The 17827-nt window shown below is 41.1% G+C and overlaps 1 protein-coding gene across 2 annotated transcripts in view; it reads right to left on the bottom strand.

The window, feature by feature from the left end:
- The window catches only part of Ppp1cb (protein phosphatase 1 catalytic subunit beta), a 34866-nt gene extending 18714 nt beyond the window's left edge, over positions 1-16152 (bottom strand). Inside the window, exon 1 of one of the 2 annotated variants that reach the window (XM_006503780.2) lies at positions 15593-16152. In XM_006503780.2, the coding sequence (XP_006503843.1) occupies positions 15593-15644 (52 nt within the window). In that variant the 5' untranslated portion in view covers positions 15645-16152. The remainder of the gene's footprint in view (positions 1-15592) is intronic. The other variant, NM_172707.3, reaches the window with a different exon arrangement.
- Between the last annotated feature and the right edge of the window lie 1675 nt (positions 16153-17827).

Below are 17827 nucleotides of genomic sequence, written 5' to 3'. Positions count from 1 at the left end.
AGCTCAGGATATGCTGTTCCCTGCAGTCACAATTATTCCTTTTTGCCCTAAATAACAATGTCCAAGTGTAGTGATTCCTTCACTACAGAATAATCTGACCTGTTTTTGAATTTTAGAAAACAGAAATAAACTCTTTTGCTCATAATCTTTTCTGTGACACCTACTACCCAGGTAACTGTACGGTCACCTGCAGTACTCCACTCAAGGACGGGTCACTTTGGTGCTACCATCAATGTTATCAAGAACTTCAAGTACATTTCTCCTATGCCTTAACACTGAGTAGAACAAAGTCACAGAGAAGGCTTTTACTTAAGAGACACCAGCAGTTTACGTAGTGATTGTATCAATTTATAATAAACCATCATGCTGCTCTGTAACTTTGCCAACACTAGCTATTATCCCTATTTTACATTTTAATGGCTCTCCTGGCTATGTAGCAACATTTACTGACATGCATTTCCCTGATCACTAAGGTTTTGAGTGCCTTTTCCTATAATGAGTGGGCCATTTAAATATTGCTTATTTATTCTTTAAAGCGCGATGGACCTTTCCCCTTCTCTTAATACTGTTTCAACAAAAAGAAGTTTTTTAATGAACATAAATTTTAAAACAATTTCAACTAGGTTAATCTTGTCTTCGCTTCTTAGAGCTTTTTACATCTTACCAAGAAACCACTACCCTTGCTAAGAGCATTTCTTTTTCTTTTTTTTTTTTTTTTGACATTTGGTTAATTAATTGTATATCATAAGTTAGGTTGTTATATTGCTTGAAGTAAAAGTCAATTTGTTTTTTAAGATTATTTTATGTGTATAGGTGTTTTGCCTGCATATATGTCTATATACCCATGTATGCAGTGCTGGTGAAAGACACAGATGTTAGATCCAAAAAAATTAGAGTTACAGACAGTTGTGAGCTATTATATGGGTACGTAGGGCCTCTGGAAGACCCTTAATTGCTGAGCCATCTCTTCAGCCCAGAGTTATAGCACGTGTTGTAGGTGATCCTTTCCCTCCTTAGACAGCATCGGCAGCTTATAAAACAACCACCACCCTTCTTAGTGCCTGAGTCTCTTTACATCATCACACCATCATAGTTTTTTGTAAAGCCTCAATACATGGATTAAGAACACTTCAATTCTGATCTTTAACATTCTTAGGGTAATCTAGATCTTTATGTTTCCCAAAGTTTTAAAATTGGCCTGTGTTTGTTTGACCCCCAAATCTGTAGGGCTTGTGGGATATTTGTGAAATGAACTGAGTCTAGTAGAACTGATGTCTTAATTTTAAGTCTTCTTCTAACCCATGACCTTCCCTTGCCTTTTATTAGCCATTTATTCTTTTATTTAATTTCTCTTGTGTGCATGCCTGTGTGTGCCTTTACTTGCTGGGCTATGTTACAAGCTTTGGTTGTTTTCCTCAACAAGGTTTATTTTCCTCTTGAAGCATTTACTATGGCAGTCTTGAGTATTTTTCATCAAGCTGATTTTGAGAAGACTAGTATAAATGTTTTAGTTTCCCACTATGTGATATTATGTAATTGTAATATATATAGGAATTAATTTTGTATACTGACTTTGTATATTATTAAATAAGTTTACAGTTTTTTTTTTTAATTTTAAGGCCAATCATTTGCTATAAAAGTTTGAATCCTTTTCTAATCCATGGTGGTTTGAATGAGAATGTGCCCTATAGGGCTCAAATCCTTGCATGCTTAGTCCCCAGCTGATGAACTATTAGGAAAGGATTGGAGGTGTGTCCTTGTTGGAGAAGGCAAGTCGCTAGGGCTGTGCTTTCAAGTTCCAAAAGCCCAAGCTCAGTTCTCAGTCCACTGTGCCCACCCCACCACCACGCAGCTGCTGCTCTAGCACCATGCTATCTGCTTCCTACCATAATGACCTTGGAGTAAACCTCTCAAACTGTAAACAAGCCCACAATTAAATGCTTTCTTTTATAAAAGTTGCCTTGCAGTCAGGCATGATAGTGCATGCCTTTAATCCCAGCACTTGGGAACCACAGGCAGGTGAATAGTGAGTTCCAGGCCGGCACGGTTTACAGAGAGTCCCAGGACAGCCAGGCTACAAAGAGAAACCCTGTCTAGAGGGAGAAAAAAAAAGTTGTCTTGGTCACTGGGGTCTCACACAGCAAGGGGAGAATAACTAAGAAGTTGTTACCAGGAGTGGTATTGCTGTGACAAGCTTGACCGGCCGCTTGTTGGTAGAAGCAGACTTTTAGGATATGGATTAGGAAAGCAGTTGAAAGGTGGGGCTTAACATTCTAGTAGGAGCCTGAAAGATAGTAATGGTTAACTATACCACACACCCAAGTATGCTAATTTGAATGATGTCAGCACAGCACAAGAGTTTTATCAGCTGACCCAGAGAACATTCTTGTGATAACTTGGCAAAGAATGTAGCAACTTTTTGCCCCTGTCCTAAGCATCTGCCTGAGGCTAATTAAAGAGTTTTGGAATAATGTCATTGCAGAGGAGACTTCAAAGACTTCAAGTATAGACTGCATGAAGGTGTGAGTGAAGCCTGGACAGTGTTGAAGAACCCAAGATGCTGGAGGTCAGAGTCATGGGATACCTGCCAAGGAGAGTTGTTATCAGATTGTGGAACTAGTCCAGGAGAGAGGTGTGTTGCAGTCAACAAAACTGAAAGGAACTGGACATCTGAAGAACACTTTTGACATCAGACACAGATACAGAACTTGGAGTCTATCCTGCTTGGTGTCAGTTTTGCTTTGGTCCTATATTTTATCATTATGCTTTCTTGCTGTACTGGCAACTTGTGTCAACTTGACACAGCTGGAGTTATCACAGAGAAAGGAGCTTCAGTTGAGGAAACGCCTCCATGAGATCCAACTGTAAGGCATTTTCTCAATTAGTGATCAAGGGGGAAAGGCCCCTTGTGGGTGGGACCATCTCTGGGCTGGCAGTCTTGGGTTCTATAAGAGAGCAGGATGAGCAAGCCAGGGGAGGCAAGCCAGTAAAGAACATCCCTCCATGGCCTCTGCATCAGCTCCTGCTCCCTGACCTGCTTGAGTTCCAGTCCCGACTTCCTTTGGTGATGAACAGCAGTATGGAAGTGTAAGCCAAATAAACCCTTTCCTCCCCAACTTGCTTCTTGGTCATGATGTTTGTGCAGGAATAGAAACCCTGACTAAGACAAATTGGTATCAGCATAGTGGGGTATTCCTGTGACAACCTGGCCATGTTTTGGGGAGGACTGAGGGAGGACTTTGGAACTTTGGGCTTGAAGATCCATCCTTTGTTAAGAGCTCTGTCGGATATTGTGTAGGAGCTTGGAAGATAATGTTGAGAACACTGCAGAAGATGGAGGTCTGGTTTGTGAAATTTCAAAGGGAAAATTAAAGACTCTTTTCAAGGCCATTGCTGTTTTGATTGTGAAGATTCTGTAGTTCTGGTTAGCTGGGGCTGAAGAATCAGCTGTGATTAACAAGATACCAGAACTACAAAAGCAAAAACTTTGCATTACTGGGACTATTGATGCTGGTTAGCTGGAGCTAAGAAATTAGCGGTGATTAAGAAGAGACCAGCATCATTGAGGTGACATCTTCTGGGAAGTGTTTTCTGAGAGCACAGTGGCTTTGTTCCAGATATAGCCAAAGTTGTACCTTGTGCTGTGGCTGGACTTGGTAATGTGTAAGGGTCACCCAGGTGGTACTGGTTTTGAAGGCATGAAGGAGTTGAGCAGAGCAGCTGAGGCTTGGCACTGTGAGAGGCCATGGAAGGCCATTGGTGAAAGTGCAGCCTCAGTTGCAATTGACCGCCCAGGACTGAAGGGGTCATGCAGTGTTTTGGAGATGCCAGTACCATGAGATGACCACCAAGAGCAGCAGCAGTGGAGTACAGGCATCTGGAGCCTAGAGGACGACACGGGTGCTACAAAGGGCATGGCTGGAGAAATGACCCAAGCTCTTGGAGGAGCCCAGAAGATCATGAGTTGGATCCCAGACACTTGGATGGTTGGAGATTGATTTTTGCTTTTGATTGCTTTTGACCTTCTTCCAGAGGTCCTGAGTTCAATTCCCAGCAACCACATGGTGGCTCACAACCATCTGTAATGAATGAGATCTGATACCCTCTTCAGGTGTGTCTGAAGACAGCTACAGTGTACTCATATAAAATAATTAAAAAAAAAAAAAAAAGTTGCAGGGCCGGGCGTGGTGGCGCACGCCTTTAATCCCAACACTCGGGAGGCAGAGGCAGGCGGATTTCTGAGTTCGAGGCCAGCCTGGTCTACAAAGTGAGCTCCAGGACAGCCAGGGCTATACAGAGAAACCATGTCTCGAAAAACCAAAAGTTGCCTTGGTCATAAAGTCTCTTCACAGCCACAGAACAGTGACTAAGATATAATCCTTGTTTATTTTCTCTTCCTTGTTGAATTGGCCAGAACTTCCAGGAACAGAAGTAATGTTGTTCCTGAATCCAGGAAATAGCATCAGCAACTCATGTCAGGTCTGACAGCTATATCTTTATGTTCCTTATCTTGAAGATAAGCTTGTTTCTAATTTACTAAGTCTTTATATATATATATAGTTAACATGATTTACCTTAACTGACATTCTCAGCATTAGTGAATTTGGACTCCTAAAACAAGCCGGTTAGTTTTTGACATGCTATCTTTTATACATAGCCAGATTCAACATGCAAATGTTTTTAAGATCGTAATTATTAACACACATTAATGGGTTACATGGTGACACAAATTTGCTCAAGATTTTGGGGTATTGATTAGATTCTTTTTAATTTACATTCACTTGTAAAGACAAGTCAGGTCAGACTTTCTCGCTCTACTATTTGTTTCCAGTCTAACCTATCTGCTCTTTATTTCCTTTTTCTTTCTTTTTTGCATTTCTTGGGGTGGGGACACCAACTCATTTTATTTGCACCTCCACTGGTTGTCTTTCATTTACTGTTTGCTTTTGAAACAAGGTCTCATGTAACCCAGGCTGGCCTTTGATCTTTTGGATTCCACTTTTCTGGTGCTTTGCAAGAACTCATCCATCCCCTGTCCCTCTCCTCACAATACATTTTAAAAATAGGCCTGTGCCACCATGCCAGGCTCCTCCTTACCTTTTCCCTCTATTTTAAAATTGTATGTGTACGAGTGAGTGTTTTGCCTGCATGTATGTATGTGTATCACATTGGTGAAATGCCTCCTACAGATGCCAACGAAGCTCAGATCTCGGATGTTTGCAAGCTGCCATGTGAGTGCTGGGACTCACACTACAGCCCTGCTCTTAGCCACTGAGCCATCTTTCCAGACCCTTTAACCAACCAATTTTCTCAGTTCTAACTTGCTTTTACCGGTGAAGGATGGTCTTACTAGATTTGGAATTCTAGCTAAGTATTTCTTTTTCTTTTGCTGTTTAAAAGCCATTCGGTTTGGGATTTCGTAGTTTCGGTGACAGATGGGCCATTATCCTTTCTGTTGTTACCTAAAGGGCATGACTGGTAGCTCTGGTAGCATTCTTCATGTGTTTGGTTGCTTAGTTTTGTTTTTGAGTCAGGGTCACACCACGTAGTTCTGGCTGGCCTCAAACTTGGAATTCAAAAAGGAATTTTCAAGTGTCAGCCAACTGAGGTAAGCTCTTTTACCAATGTTAGGTCAATGTTTGATTGGGATGCTCTTTAAAAAAATATCTTGAGACAATTTTAAAGACTATCAGCCAATTAAGGAAACTGAGGACAATATCAACAATTAAAAAGCTGGCTTTGAGTGTTTTTTCATAGTCCTGGTTAGTTGGCAGTTGTTACTAACACTCTAAACTGTTTGAGGAGCTAGTGTTCAAACTGAGACTGCAAAGTTAGCCTCTAGGATAGCCAGTGTGGAACTACAGCAAGAATGCTTTCAAAGAAGCTGAGAAAAAACAACTCAGTATAACTAATAGCAGACCCAATGGTGGTAAAAATAAAATGGGGAGGGGGAAAGGCCTTAGTTGGACAAACTATAAAGTTTGTGAAAATGTAAAGGCTCTTTAAAAACCTATGATAGTTACTCTGCAGAAAAATACCTTAACCTATCATGTTATCAAACCAGTAGTATCAGTAACCAATTTCTTTTGTCCTCATAAACTTAACCATTTCTAGTTTTGTGATTATGGCAGTAATTTTAACTTAATAAAGGTTTCGGAATGAAAATTATTTTATGCGAATAAATGTATCTGTGTGTAGGTTATGAGCATATGAGTGCAAGTACTACGGAGACCAGAGGTGTGGCATCCCTTAGCATCGGAGTTACTGGAAGTTGGGTGCTGGGAACCAAATATAGATCTTGTGTAAGAACAGCACGTGTTCATAACTGCTAATCTTTTCAACCCATGAAAATTATTCTTAATCATTACCACTACAGAATAGTTTTAGGTAGGGTCTGGATATGTAATCTACACTGACTTCAAGATCTTCCTACCTCAGACTACTGAGTTACAGGTACATATGTGTGACCTCACTACCCAGAACTTAATGCTACTTAACAAGTTCAACTTCAAACTTTAACAACTCCCCCACCACAGTTTGCAAACATAGTGCATGTCATTTTAACAATAGCATTTTCATTTCCCATGCTATCAAAAGTCAAAATAAGTTAGATCTTTATTCTCATACATCTACAGCAAATTGTTTCTTAATTCAAGGTACAGCCTCCTTCAGACCTTAGGTGCAAAAGCAATTTCCACATTAAAATTGGGTTTACCGTATAGCTAAGCAGCTTTCACCCAGCTGTGAAAATCATATGTAACACAGCATGTTAAAAGACAAATGTCTAAATAATTGTATAAATGTGTTCTAAGTAATGAATATGCTCAATTAAAATCATATGCTTATAGACTACTGTTAATATTTGGTGGCTCTAACTGTGAAAGGACATCTTCCAAGATTAAATACATAAAATCTCATTACAGATCACCACTAGCAGATGAGCACTTAAGTCAAATGTGATGATCAATACTGAAAAGGCTAACTTTGAATCTTAAGTAAAATGTTAGTCTCTCCAAAAGAATTCCATTCCAGTAATTACATAAACCCAAACTGTACTTAACCACTTTAGTACAATTTTTATGTGAAAATTTTCTACTACAGTCTTTTGAACTAAGAAAGATGTGTGATGTATCTTCATGCATCCTGTATGCACACTAGAGTTTATCTTTCACTGTCACCTGTACTTTCTCCAATTTACTCTAACAGAAAAAAACAACAGGAAAATAAAAGGAACCAATTCTATACCTTTGCAGGTGTGCCTCACGAAATCTTAGATATTTCCATCTCATTTACGACCCACCTCCCCTCATCACCCCATCACTGACTAATGTCAGCTACTCTAGAGTACCTAAATTCTGTATAGGCAATTCTTCTATATCGAGTACAAAAGTCTATTAGCAACAAGAGCAAAAGTAACACTTTTAGTGTTTTTCATGAATTCTCAAAGGGATCTGTGATACACTCTAAGTAATACTCCCCTCCCCCACCCACACACTGGCAAACAAAACAGGTGGTGTAGCATGAAGAATGGAAGATGTTGATGAACAGGCTGGGATGCTGCTGCTCAGGAATAAAGAAGTATCCAGTTCAAAGTAAGAACTCCTCTTGTGCTGACATTGAAGGAACACTCTACACACTCTGATACACACACCTGACCAGAGGTATCAAACTACTAGGAATCTAGTGTGTTCACTGCCATGCAATTCTGTAAAATACTGAGATAAAAACAGTAAAAATGATCAATTACACCTAGCTCCTGAAATTATATCTTTGTCTATACAAGAAAATGCAAAGTATCCAGACGTATACCTACTGCATACAACACAGTAATTGCCTCAAAGGAAAATACATGACTGAAAACTGTTGTTACCAGACTTACATAATTAACAAATAGTCTCAAATCAAACAAAATCATTTCAAAGAAAACAGTACTTGTAGGCAATGATGAAGTTCAAGATTTCAGGAAACCTTGTCTCCTCTAATACCTCCTCCCATTCTTAAAGTCTCTTCTGTGTTTAGCAAATTGTATCTTATATCTTGGGTATCCTAGGTTTGGGGCTAATATCCACTTATCAGTGAGTACATATTGTGTGAGTTCCTTTGTGAATGTGTTACCTCACTCAGGATGATGCCCTCCAGGTCCATCCATTTGCCTAGGAATTTCATAAATTCATTCTTTTTAATAGCTGAGTAGTACTCCATTGTGTAGATGTTCCACATTTTCTGTATCCATTCCTCTGTTGAGGGGCATCTGGGTTCTTTCCAGCTTCTGGCTATTATAAATAAGGCTGCTATGAACATAGTGGAGCATGTGTCCTTCTTACCAGTTGGGGCATCTTCTGGATATATGCCCAGGAGAGGTATTGCTGGATCCTCCGGTAGTACTATGTCCAACACATGAAACTCAAGAAGAATGAAGACTAAAGTGTGGACACTATGCCCCTCCTTAGAATTGGGAACAAAACACCCATGGAAGGAGTGACAAAGACAAAGTTTGGAGCTGAGATGAAAGGATGGACCATGTAGAGACTGCCATATCCAGGGATCCACCCCATAATCAGCATCCAAACGCTGACACCATTGCATATACTAGCAAGATTTTATCGAAAGGACCCAGATGTAGCTGTCTCTTGTGAGACTACGCCGGGGCCTAGCAAACACAGAAGTGGATGCTCACAGTCAGCTAATGGATGGATCACAGGGCTCCCAATGGAGGAGCTAGAGAAAGTACCCAAGGAGCTAAAGGGATCTGCAACCCTATAGGTGGAACAACATTATGAACTAACCAGTACCCCGGAGCTCTTGACTCTAGCTGCATATGTATCAAAAGATGGCCTAGTCGGCCATCACTGGAAAGAGAGGACCATTGGACACGCAAACTTTATATGCCCCAGTACAGGGGAACGCCAGGGCCAAATAGGGGGAGTGGGTGAGTAGGGGAGTGGGGGTGGGTGGGTATGGGGGACTTTTGGTATAGCATTGGAAATGTAAATGAGCTAAATACCTAATAAAAATGGAAAAAAGTCTCTTCTGATGAGCTCTACTGACATTTATATGAGTTTAAATCTATATAATTCAGTGAGCCATTTTCCAAACGACCAATGCCCATCACCAAGTCATGTGTAGAACATTTACAGTACAAGATAGATTTAGGTTAATGTAGAAAAAAATTATAATTTGTATTGCAATTGAAAAAGCCCCTTGTTGATTCTTGATAGTACGAGAAAGTACTCACAATTGTCTAAAACAGTTGGCTATTTACTTACTTACTTACTTGAGATGGTATCTCACTATGAGCCCTGGCTGACCTGGAATTCACTGTGGAGATCAGGGTGAACTTTAACTCACAGAGATGTGCCTGCCTCTGCCTTTCCAGTGTTGGACATTACATATGTGCACCATGGCTGGCAAAGACACCATTTTCTAATTCAGTAAAAAGACAGATACAGGCAAAGCTGCTTGTTTCCAAGCCTGATTAGCTGAGTTGGCACCCCAGATCCAACACGGTAGAAGCAAAGAACCAGCTTCCAAATGCTGCCCTCTGACTTTTACAAACATGCATGCATGCATACAAAATAAATGTAATTTTAAAATACCAACATAGATACAATACAAATACAGATTTTCTTCATATATTTCAGCCAAGGCCATGGGTCAAAACAGACTGAACCTGACACCCAGGAGGCAAAGGCAGAGGCAGGCAAATCCCTGCAAGTTCCAGACCAGCTTTATCTACACAGAAAATTCCAAACCATCAAAGGCTACATTAGACCCCGTCTCAAAACAAGCAAACAAAATACAATAACCAACAACAATGAAAAAAAGAGAGGTAAGAATTTAGCTGTCTCTTGTGCAGACTTTAGGTTTACACAAATGAATAACAACATCCTCAATAATTTATGAAGTTATTTTTTTCACAAATAATCACATACTAAATTGCAATGACTATTGTATCAAATAAATTAATCATAAAAGTTCTTATGTTTTGTAGGTATTCTGGTGGTAGCTTCTGTTACACTGGGATATTTTAATGCTCTTGGAATAAAACTCCTTTATGGTGAAATAAGCTGGGTCAAAACTTCCCTGTTACAATCTTAACACGGACCAACCACCAAAAGCATGTTCCCGCTGTGCACACGTCTTCTTGTCCTTCCTTATTATACAGGGCAAGGAAATTTGAAAATCTCTCTGGCCAGTGACTCAGGGAAGTTAGGACTACTTTATAAATCACTGTGCTACACACATGAAAAGCTAGAAGAAAGGACAACACCCGTGCATTACAAATTCCTACCAAGAATTAAAGATCATCCCCCACCAAACCTAGCTAGTGCTGTTATAACTTCTTTCCCTTCAGAATAGGTTTCTCCATTTGGGTCTTTTACTTCCCATAATAGAATAAAGACTATCTCAGTTTTCCCATCTCATTAATCAAATGGAGATTCTATTTTGGAATGTACTTCAGAAAACAGCTGTAAAAATTAGACTTCATCTACTAAAAACAACTTTGGAAACATGGCAACTCAGTTTCAGAATGAAGTGATACACAGAAAGATTAGTGACCTTGACCTCTCTTTCCAACCTTCATGGATCCTATTTTTTTTCTAAAAGAAACAAGCCCTGAAATGGTTATTTATAGTTACAAAAAAAAGTGGTTGCCAAAGGTTAGAAATTTGCACCCTAACAAAGCTAAAAAACCCAGGATAGTCAAGAGTCTACCAAACATACTTCAGTAAACCATTTCTTGCCTACGGACACTGAATTAATTCTAAAACTTTTGTTTCAGAAATACTCAATGGGAGTTTCATCATATAAAAATACCTTAACGTTTCTATTTACTGGTATGAATTTGCCACCATGGCCACTGAAAATGGAATAGTCAAATGATAAATGTAAAGAGTATGAGGGCATACACCTGTAATCCTAGCTACTTGGGAGTCCAGGTCAGAAAATTCAAAGTTCAAGGTCTGCTTGGGATACAGGGCAAGCTCAGGGCCAGAATGGCTACTCTCTTAGCAAAACTTGTTAAAAATTAAATAAATAAATAAATAAATAAATAAATAAAAATAAAAGAGCTGGAGAAGTATCTCACCGGTAGAGTATCTTCAACATAATGTCCTTTAGTAATTAAAGGAGGGGTGGGAGTAACTCTTCTCTCCGCAGATAGTAATTCGAATAGGTCTCTAAATTTCAATGAATTATTTGGAAATGTCACAGAAAATATCTCTGGAGGTTTTTCTTGTTTTGGTTTGGTTTTTTGGTTTTTTTCTCAAATCAAATCAGTTTCCTTTACTTTCTGGACAAACAGGGATTGGTCTATCTATGACTCACCCAGAACACTCAAGAGAAGAAAGTCTACCTCCAATGATCTACTCTCCAGCCTGCTCTTACTTCTAATGAGTTACCTCATGTTCACACACAGTATGAAGATGTTCCCTGTGAAGGAAGAGGCAGCCAGAGCAGCTGGCACCTGCTTCAACCTGTCTTTTAAACTACTGGGCTTGAACTTGAAGCAATGTAATCAATAAAGAAGCTTTAACTCTCTCCAGTTTTCCAAAAGTCTAAACACCGAGTTACCATGTAACAATTCCCCTCCCAGCAATCTAGCCTAGGGAACTGAAAGCCTAAATCCACTCAAAAACAAGTTGAGAGCAGGATCGTCCTCAAAGGTCAAAAGGGAAAACAACTCAAATAGCCATCAACCAGTGAGTATTTCTGAAAATTGTTACACAGACACAATGGAGTATTATTCAGCCATAAAAGGAATGAAGTACTAATACATTTTATAACATAGTTGAAACTTGAAAACATTACAAGAGGCCCAGGAGTTACAGAGCCTTTAATCCCAGGAGGATCTCTGAGTTTGGGGACAGCAAAGGCAACACAGTAACACCTTGTCTCAAAAACTTGAACTCAAAAAACTCAAAAGAAAATTAGTCACAAAAGACCACATTATATACACTTTCATTTACATAATATGTGCATAAACCGGCAAATCTGGAGAAAGAAGGCAGATTAACGATCCGATCCGCTCTACTGCCTAGAGGGAGACAGATGAAGAAAAAAGAAACAGGGCTTGTGGGGGTGGGGGGAGGTGGAAGGGAGGGAGAATGTTCTAAAGCTGACAGTGGTGATAGCTGCAAAACACTGTGGACACACTAAAACTCACTGACTAACACAGCAGCAATAGGCAAACCATGTGGGATATGAACTGCATCTCAAAGTTGTCTTTAAAAGGGAAGGTTTGGGCTGGAGCAATGGCTCAGCCGTTAAGAGCCTGGCTGTTCTTGCAGAAGACCTGGGTTCAAATCTCAGCACCCACAGGGCGGCTCATCACATCGTAATTCCAGTTCTAGGGCATCTTCTGGCCTCCAAGGGCACCATTTGATTCTCTTTCACAAAGTATCAGGATTCTACTTACTTTTGACTTCTTTCAAAATAAACTCATTTGGAATGTTACCTAAGGCCCCCAGGTGACTCCCACTTCCTCTTCAAATATCTAGAGAACAACCACTCTAAGCAAAACCTTTTACTAGGCAGGCTTTCTAGCTCACTCACAGAACTAATCTGAACTTATGTAATCAATTATGATAAATCACAAGACTATAGTAGGGTCACTACAGATGGCAAAACAGTTATTGTTTAGTTGTAAGTAAAACTTAAACCAAGAAAATAATACTGGAGAAGCACACCCAGTCCAAACAATGTTCTAGTCTTTTTATTTAAATGGTCTAACATCGAACAAAGTAACATAAAAAGTAGTTACTGAAAGTGAGTGCACTTAACTGGCCATCAGAGTTTAATATATTTTTAAATGAATAAACTGTAACATAAAGTAAACACTTTAAAATGAGACTAGGTTCTGATCAATTTTTTTCTCTTAATGCAAAAAAACATTTTTACAAAAGCAAGGTTTTTTTCCTGTTGTGTTTTGCTGGTCTAGAGCTCAGAGATCTGCCTGCCTCAGCCTACTGGGTGCTGGGATTAAAGCCACAACTTTTTGCCCAGCCAAAAGCAATCTTTAATTGATAGACAACACTGCATCTTTTAGGAACACATATTTTAAGTGCATACACTGTGAAATGGCTGAACACACTGAATCCACACATTTTATCTACCAAGGATGTCATATTTATCATACTGGTCCTTAGAGCACACATTCTCGAAGGTTCTCTTCACACTTTCAATACAATGACCACTAACTGTAGTCTTGCTATGGATAGACGTCTTTAACTATAATTACATATCTTTTAATGTTCACTTTCATTTAGGACACACAAAATATATAACCTAGACATCTTTAACTATAATTATGTATCTTTTAATGTTCACTTTCATTTAGGACGCACAAAATATATAACCAGGTTATTCTGTTCTGCGAGGCAACTTTACAGAATAGCACCACTTGAATTTGAGTTAAATTAGCATGTAATACTGAAAACTAAAGTAGGCTGCCCGGCAGAGGTGGTGCATGTCTCTAATTCCCAGTATTTGGGGAGGCAGAGTTTGAGGCAGCCTGGTCTACAGAGCAAGTTCCAGGATAGCCAGGTACAGAGAAACCCTGTCTCAAAAAAAATTTTTTTTTCAAGATTGAATTTACTCACTAGAAAATCCAAGACTTCAAAATTTATTTGAACAGGTTTAGGCTTGGGGAGGGAAGGAGGGACTGGTAATATTTTAGAGTAACAACAAAAGCAGTCTTCGTCTGGATTAAGGAACAAGAATGTAACAAAACTACTAATAAATTGTACATTCAAAGCAGGAAGAGCAGGAAGGCTAGCACACACTGAGAAGCCACTTGTTTATACTGAGCTGCTTGAGTGAGGAGTGAGCCTTATCTTTGACTCCTGGTGCCTGGCAGTGCAGTCAATAAACACTTGCTATATTAGAAAAAAAGAACGTATTCTTACCCAAGAAGGGGGGACTGGTGGGTGCTGGTGACTGATGATAGAACCAAATATTTAACAATGATATAGCTCAGGCTACTTTCCCCTTTTTCTCTACAACTCCCACTCTATTAGTTGTATTTAAGCATCTGTAACTGTATAGAAGTACATTTGATTTAAAGGCTTCTAGATCGGTTTAAAATACATGCATCTGCTATAAGGTATTTATGAAAAATTAAAAATATTAATAAACTGCGATAAAATCTGATCCAAATTTAATTTAAAATTTAGATTATATGAAAACAGTGGTGGGCTTAAATTCCCCTTCTCCGAAGAGTAACAAGATATAAAGATTTAAAATAACTATATTTCCCTAATAGAGCCAGCCATGTACTACAAGCATAAATTTTTTTTAACTAAACAAATTTCTCACAGACCCAGCAAGATGTTTCTATCAATTAAAGACCACAAAATCCCAAGCAGTAAACACAGCAAGCACCAGGGGGCCTCCCAGGAATAACTTGATACTAAAGGAGAAGGTAAATAAGAAAGAGTTCCTGGTAAAAGTTCTGCCTTTTTCTCAGCCTTAAGGCTGCTGGAAAGCTTTTACATCTGGAGCATATAAACAGAGTTGTTTTGTTGTTGTTGTTGTTTTAAACAGAGAATAAATACTTCGTACTTTAACTAGTTAAAGAAAAGTCACCCCTCTCCACGCTCTTTGGTAAAATTCCAAACACAAACAGCTTCGCTGTAGTAAACACACGCATTCATTAGGAGGCTGACAAAAAGGACTCTTAACCACTCAAAAACGCAATTCTTTTTTACACACTCCACAATTAGTGACGACGCAAATTTTATAGCGTAAAAGGGTTCTTTTGACCAAGACCCGCCTTTAACTTCGAACAGTATCCCCCAACGGACCAATACATTTAACTACTGGCCTCTCCATCTCCTCTTTTCTCCTTATGTTCCCACCAACACAAAACTAATCGATAAAAGCATAAGAACCCGGAACTTCAAATGCTGAGAACACTTGTAAAATACCTTTTAAGCTCAAGAGATTATTCACAACAGACATTTGCTAAGTTTGTGCAGAAATTAAACTCGGCTCAAACATGTTTAAAAAAAAAAAAAAGCCCCCAAATCAACCCCTTCAGCACATGTATCCGGGCGTTTCGTATTTCTAACGGACGTCTTTAACCTGATTCAGGATTTTTACTGTTTTTTTATACTCCAGATAATAAATGGTAAACTAGTCATCGTATCCTCTCCCTAATTCTTTCTAGAGCATCCAGTAAAATGCAAACGATCCGAGAGCCTTACTGGGAAGGTTTTATGTAAAATTCACTACCGGAACGACCATCGGAGGCTGCCAAGGGCAACGCACAAAGAGAACCGAGAAATACACATTCCACGGACACACAAAGCCCAGCGGCAGGCATCCTCGCCCCTTCTTCGGAACGGTCTGCAGAGGCCAGCACAGCGGCCAAGCGGAGCCCGGCCGCCTCTCGGGAAGACTGTACCAGCCGATGGGCCTCCGGCCTCGCTCGGCCCGGCCTCCCCGCCTGCCCGCCCGCCAGCCCGCGCTCCTGGCCTCCTGGGGCACCCGGCCCGCCCGCCCGCCCGCCCGCCTGCCCTCCTCTCCGACCTCAGCTCGAGCGGGAAGGGCCCCGCGGCCGGGTGGGGAGACGAGCCGGCGCCGCACTCACCCTCCAGCAGGCGGGTGATGAGGCTGTCCACGTTCAGCTCCCCGTCCGCCATCTTGTCGGCACCAGACTCTCCTCCCTAAAGCGTTAACAGGGCTTCTCGGCGGCGGCGGCGGCTCGGCGTTCTCACCTACGAGTCACGCGGCGTTTCGACCCCGGCTCCAACTCCCCCCGGGCGCGGGCCCTCCCCCCACCCCCTCCCCGCCGAGCAGCGACAGCGCGCGCACACGCTGGCGGCGCCCACTGGAAATAAATAAATAAACAAGCAGGCCCCCAGGAACCGGGCCGCGTCAGGAACCGGGCCGCGTCAGACCCCAGCCGCCACCGCCTCCTCCACCTCCTCCTCGGCACCGCCCAGCTCCGCAAAGCTCGGCAGCGCCACGGACAGCCCCGCCCTCAGCGTCACTCCCTCCCCTCCGCCCTTGCGGGCCGCCTAGCCGCGCCGAACTGCGCGCACGCGCGCCACGTCCCCTTCCTGCCTCTCCAGCTCCCCGCCCTCCCCTCCGCGGTTGCTAACGCGCAGGAGCGATTCCCTCTCTCAGGCGTTCCACTGCAACGAACAGTCGCCACTACGCAGGCGCAGGGCGGAGCCTGCCTTGCTTGTGAACGCAGAGCCGGCGTAGGCTGGAATGACCTTCCTTCCCTGCTCCCCAGGGCCTGGTGGTTCCGCAGAGTTAACTATTGCGTTCTTCCCGCCTTGCTTTTCTTTTCTAGGTTTCAGTCACTGGTTTTCAAAACAATTGCTCGTATTTCCGCTAACCCGGAAACGTGGGTTTCAGTTGCCTATGTTGGAAACCCAGGTGTGCTGGAGATAAGAGACTTCTCTGTTGAAAAAGATTGACATTGCAGATCAAGGGCTCTGTATCACATCACCAGAGTCGCTGATTCGCCAGGTGACCCTAGAAGAAACAGGATTCAAAGTGGGCCTCAGTCAACAGCAATAAGATTTTACACGCTCCCGACATCTCCATACACTCAGGATACCACTTTTCTATAGTTCTTTTCTGTTCATTGATTTCTTATATTGCTTAATTCTCTTATCTTGTGATTTTTAAACATTTCTCTACTGCACTCGGTTCCTAGAGGATAAAAATCACATTTACCGGGCATAAGAGACCTGTAATCCCTACAACTGGGAGATGGAGGCAGAAGATCCAGAAGCCCAAGGTCATCTTCAGCTACATAATAAATGCTTGCAGTTGGGATAAATTAAAAACAAATACAGGGACTGAAGAGATGATTCAGAGGTTAGGAGCACTGCCTGTTTTTTTGCAGAGGACATGGGTTCAATTCCCAGCACCCACATGGTTACAACTATCTATCTGTAATTTTGATTCTGATAAAAATAAAATAAAAAGAAAAGGACATGATTGCTTCTAGGTATGATGAAGAAAAAGGTTTATTAGAGATAAATGGGAGAACATAGTTGGGAGGAAAGACATCTGGGAATATTCAGAGCGAGCATGACTCTGAGGGGGAGGGAAAGAGAAGATTAGGGCAGGGAGTGTGCATGCCATACATACCCTGTAACAGGTAGGAATGGCTGAGAGAACCTGGGTCCAGTAACCACTTTCACATGTTAAATAAGTACCTCTGTCATTTGTCCCAGGTTTGAGACCTAACAGTTCCAGGGCATCTGATGCCCTCTCGGTCCTCTCTATGGGCACTATACATAGTACACAAACATACATGCAGACAAAGCACTCATATGCATAAAAATACTTTTTAAAAGTAAAGAAGGAAATAGAAAAAAAAAAAAGGAAACCAAGCATGGGAAAGATCAGATTAAACCAGGGGCTTTATTTCCAAAATGCACGCTGGAAGATTCTGTTAACTTGAAAAAGATGGGCTAAAAAGTTGACTCTCTGCTTTCTAGAAACTAAGAAACTGAAACACCAGTTACAAATGGAGGTAGATATTTTGATGCCATTTCTCCAAATCTATCTCTTCCATGACTTTAAGAATTCAGAATACTTGGGAATGCTTATGTAGATGTCTTATGTTTTTATGGGCCCTATAAGTCCCAAGGAAAAGAACTTTTAAGTCTTATCCACAACTAAAGTTCAATTATATGCAGACATGCTAAAAAGGGTACCCCCGTCCAATGGGACTACAAAGAGAAAAAGTGATCATTGAAAAGAGAGTTGCTGTAAACAGGACACAATTCAGTCCGACAGAATTATGGGTTCAAGGAAACAAGAGAGAAGGTCAGAGTTTCCATTCCCCGTCAGGTTTTCC

This window comes from Mus musculus, chromosome 5, assembly GCF_000001635.26.
Source record: "Mus musculus strain C57BL/6J chromosome 5, GRCm38.p6 C57BL/6J".
NCBI classification, from domain to species: Eukaryota; Metazoa; Chordata; class Mammalia; order Rodentia; family Muridae; genus Mus; species Mus musculus.
The sequence above is the reverse complement of the archived record's forward strand: the minus strand, read 5'-3'. Positions and strand labels throughout refer to the sequence as shown.